Source organism: Micropterus dolomieu, unplaced genomic scaffold (assembly GCF_021292245.1).
Source record: "Micropterus dolomieu isolate WLL.071019.BEF.003 ecotype Adirondacks unplaced genomic scaffold, ASM2129224v1 contig_10230, whole genome shotgun sequence".
Classification (NCBI taxonomy): Eukaryota; Metazoa; Chordata; class Actinopteri; order Centrarchiformes; family Centrarchidae; genus Micropterus; species Micropterus dolomieu.
The window spans coordinates 1-1,839 of record NW_025739216.1 but is presented as its reverse complement, the minus strand read 5'-3'; the positions used below and the strand labels follow the sequence as shown (position 1 = coordinate 1,839).

At 52.0% G+C, this 1,839-nt stretch overlaps 1 protein-coding gene across 1 annotated transcript; it reads left to right on the top strand.

Annotated features, from left to right (window-relative positions):
* Positions 1-4: 4 nt before the first annotated feature.
* LOC123965576 (H-2 class II histocompatibility antigen, A-S beta chain-like) lies at positions 5-325 on the top strand (the record flags this gene model as incomplete). Its single annotated transcript, XM_046042055.1, has 2 exons — positions 5-135; positions 217-325. Coding segments are annotated over 2 exons (240 nt in total), but the record flags the coding sequence as incomplete, so codon positions are not given.
* Positions 326-1,839: the final 1,514 nt, after the last annotated feature.

Here is a 1,839-nt window from a genome sequence, read left to right as displayed (position 1 = left end):
CTTCTACCCCAAACAGATCAGAGTGGGCTGGCTCAGAGACGGACAGGAAGTCACCTCTGATGTCACTTCCACTGATGAGCTGGCAGACGGGGACTGGTACTACCAGGTCCACTCTCACCTGGAGTACACGCCCAGGTGAGTCCAGGTCCAGGTCCAGGTCCAGGTCTGTCAGTAAGTGTGGCAGAAAGTCTGACGTGCTGGTTTGTGTTGAATCAGGTCTGGAGAGAAGATCTCCTGTGTGGTGGAGCACGCCAGCCTGAAGGAACCTCTGGTGACTGACTGGGGTAAATACCTGTCTGTCTGCTCACCTGTCTGTCTGCTCACCTGTCTGTCTGTTCACCTGTCTGTCTGCTCACCTGTCTGTCCGCTCACCTGTCTGTCCGCTCACCTGTCTGTCTGCTCACCTGTCTGTCTGCTCACCTGTCTGTCTGTTCACCTGTCTGTCTGCTCACCTGTCTGTCCGCTCACCTGTCTGTCTGCTCACCTGTCTGTCTGCTCACCTGTCTGTCTGATTACCTGTCTGTCTGTTCACCTGTCTGTCTACTCACCTGTCCAGCTGTTTCTCTACCTTTCTGTCTGTTTATCTGTCTGTCTGCTCACCTGTCCAGCTGTTTCTCTACCTGTCTGTCTGTTCACCTGTCTGTCTGCTCACCTGTCCAGCTGTCTCTCTACCTGTCTGTCTGTTCACCTGTCTGTCTGTTTACCTGTCTGCTCACCTGTCTGTCTGCTCACCTGTCCAGCTGTTTCTCTACCTGTCTGTCTGTTTACCTGCCTCTGTTCACCTGTCTGTCTGTTTACCTGTTCACCTGCCTCTGTACCTGTCTGTCTGTTCACCTGTTTACCTGCCTCTGTTCACCTGTCTGTCTGTTTACCTGTTCATCTGCCTCTGTACCTGTCTGTTCACCTGCCTCTGTACCTGTCTGTCTGTTTACCTGCCTCTGTTCACCTGTCTGTCTGTTTACCTGTTCACCTGCCTCTGTCCCTGTCTGTTCACCTGCCTCTGTACCTGTCTGTCTGTTCACCTGCCTCTGTACCTGTCTGTTCACCTGGCTGTCTGTTTACCTGCTTCTGTACCTGTCTGTTCACCTGCCTCTGTACCTGTCTGTCTGTTCACCTGTCTGTCTGTTTACCTGCCTCTGTTCACCTGTCTGTCTGTTTACCTGTTCACCTGCCTCTGTACCTGTCTGTTCACCTGGCTGTCTGTTTACCTGCTTCTGTACCTGTCTGTTCACCTGGCTGTCTGTTTACCTGCCTCTGTTCACCTGTCTGTCTGTTTACCTGTCCGCCTGCCTCTGTACCTGTCTGTTCACCTGTCTGTCTGTTCACCTGTTCACCTGCTTCTGTACCTGTCTGTTCACCTGGCTGTCTGTTTACCTGTTTACCTGCCTCTGTTCACCTGTCTGTCTGTTTACCTGTTCACCTGCCTCTGTACCTGTCTGTCTGTTTACCTGTTCACCTGCCTCTGTACCTGTCTGTCTGTTTACCTGTTCATCTGCCTCTGTTCACCTGTCTGTCTGTTTACCTGTTCACCTGTCTCTGTACCTGTCTGTCTGTTCACCTGCCTCTGTATCTGTCTGTCTTTTCACCTGCCTCTGTACCTGTCTGTCTGTTCACCTGCCTCTGTACCTGTCTGTTCACCTGGCTGTCTGTTTACCTGCTTCTGTACCTGTCTGTTCACCTGGCTGTCTGTTTACCTGCCTCTGTTCACCTGTCTGTCTGTTTACCTGTTCACCTGCCTCTGTACCTGTCTGTTCACCTGTCTGTCTGTTCACCTGTTCACCTGCCTCTGTACATGTCTGTTCACCTGGCTGTCTGTTTACCTGCTTCTGTACCTGTCTG